The 2,093-nt window shown below is 63.3% G+C and overlaps 1 protein-coding gene across 1 annotated transcript; it reads left to right on the forward strand.

The window, feature by feature from the left end:
- Positions 1 to 325: 325 nt before the first annotated feature.
- Positions 326 to 1,825, forward strand: LTHEOB_128 (Protein-l-isoaspartate(d-aspartate) o-methyltransferase; the record flags this gene model as incomplete). The annotated part of the gene is made up of 1 exon (XM_035509706.1): positions 326 to 1,825. The coding sequence occupies one exon, from the start codon at positions 326 to 328 to the stop codon at positions 1,823 to 1,825; it is 1,500 nt and encodes a 499-aa protein (XP_035372130.1).
- Between the last annotated feature and the right edge of the window lie 268 nt (positions 1,826 to 2,093).

The raw sequence follows: 2,093 nt of genomic DNA on the forward strand, positions 1-2,093 counted from the left end.
GACGCTGAAATGCTGACAAAACACCTCACGCGTGGCGTTATCAATACGCTGCCCATAATCGCCCTATGACGCACCATCGCAAGCCCAATTCTCTTTGATTTCGTGTTCCCTTCATCTTCGCTTCTCATCGTCCACTTCTCCCGCAAAACCAATCAATCATCCAATCGCTGTCTCCTTGCCGCCGAAAGCCGCTCCATAGCCGTCTCCCGTTGCCGCCTGGAACTAACACCGACAGCCTCATCATTCGACCGCCCCGGGCCTACCGCGGCGGCAGCACGCGGGAAGGAAGAGCAGCAAAAGAGCAAAGGAACCAGCAACGACAACCATGACGTGCGCAACCGAAGTCGCGCGCCTGCGCGTCGCGGCCATCATGGAAGGCACGCTGGCCGTGGAGACGCAGACGGCGGCGGCCAAGCGGCTGTATGACGCGCGCGCGGCCAGCTACGACGACTCCTGGCACCCGCAGTTTGCGCAGGCCTTCGTGGACCGGCTGCAGCTGGAGCCCGGCGCCAAGGTGCTCGATCTGGCCTGTGGCACCGGGCTGCTGACATTCCTCGCGGCCGAGCGCGTGGGGCCGACGGGCTCCGTCACCGGCGTCGATGTTAGTGGTGGTATGCTAGCGCAAGCGCGCCGGAAGCTAGAGAGCGGGGCGGCGCCCGTCCGGCATCAGCGTCAGAAGAAAAAGGTGGAAGATGAAGATTTGCTGCTCGTCAACGTCGACGATGACAACAACAACGCCGATCATGACGGTGGCGATGCGGAAAAAGAACAGCCGCAGCCCGACCGCTGGAAGCACGTGCGCCTGTTCGAGCACAGCGTCACGGACCTGGACTCGCTCGATGCCCTAGCCGCCGAGAAGGGCAGCTTCGACCTCATCACCATGGCCTCGGCCCTCGTGCTGCTGCCAGACCCCGAGGCCGCCATCCGCAGCTGGCTGCCTTACCTCAAGCCCGGCGGCCTGCTCGCGCTCGACGTGCCGCACCCGCAGAACCAGCTCGCCGGCATCGTCCTCGAGCGCGTCGGCCGCCGCATGGGCGTCGCCGTGCCCTACCACCGCACCTGGGTCCTCGACGAGCTCTCCCTCCCCGACCTCCTCTCCGGCGCCGCAGGGCTGCAAGTCCTCGCCACCGAGCTCATCACCCAGGAAGGGTACGGCGAGCGCTATTTGCCAACTGACGCGCGCGAGATGGAAGCGCAGTTCGCGAAAATGATCGGCAGCGAGTCCGGCAGGGGCTTCGGCCGCAACCGCGGGCCCAAGTGGGAGGAGGCACGCCGGTTGTTTTACGAGGAGTGGCTGCTCGAGGCGGAAAGGTCGGACGTGCCGCACGGCGTCAAGGAGGTCGACGGCGTCTGGCTGACGACCGCCCGCAAGCCGCCCGTCGCCGGCTCCTGCCGCTGCGGCGACGTCCGCTACACCGTCTGCACCGCCCGCCCAAACGACTCGAGTTTCTGCCACTGCCGCACGTGTCAGAAGATGGGTGGCATGGGGGGTAATGGGTTCGTTGCGTTTAACGTGAAGGATGTCACGTGGCTGGAGGACTCGGAGCGTGTATTGAGGCTGGCCCCGGCTTTCTCGCGGAAGGCGGTACGGGCGTTTTGCGAAAGATGCGGTGCGCCCGTGTGGATGCGGTACAGGACGCAGCCAGATGGCCCGCTGGAGGGCGTCGTCTGGCTCGCGCTGAGTACCGTGGATGAGGGACTGCCGGAGGACTTTAGGATTGCGATGCGGATTTTTCTGGATGAGAAACCGCCGTGGGAGCGGGTGCCGGACGACGGTGCGGAGAGGTGGAGGTTTCAGGCGGGTGGGGAGAGGTGGGTGGAATGAAATTGAGCAAGAGAGGGGGAAGGCTGATTGGTTGGCAAGATGTTCTTTGTTTTTTGGTTGAGGATTCTGGCGTATGTCGCTTCAGCCATGTGTTCGGCTGATGGGATGGGATTCGCTAGGCTGACCGGACTTCTTTGCTTACGCCCACGAAACGTGGGCTTTGCGGTCCTTTTCTTTTCTTTTTTTGTTTCAAGTCGCCCGAGCGACAGCCGATAGGGCGGGGTTTTGGCAGATGCCGGCATCTGGCATTAGTGTGCTTTGTTTGAGC

The sequence above is a fragment of the Lasiodiplodia theobromae genome (genome assembly GCF_012971845.1).
Source record: "Lasiodiplodia theobromae strain AM2As chromosome Unknown scaffold_1, whole genome shotgun sequence".
Classification (NCBI taxonomy): Eukaryota; Fungi; Ascomycota; class Dothideomycetes; order Botryosphaeriales; family Botryosphaeriaceae; genus Lasiodiplodia; species Lasiodiplodia theobromae.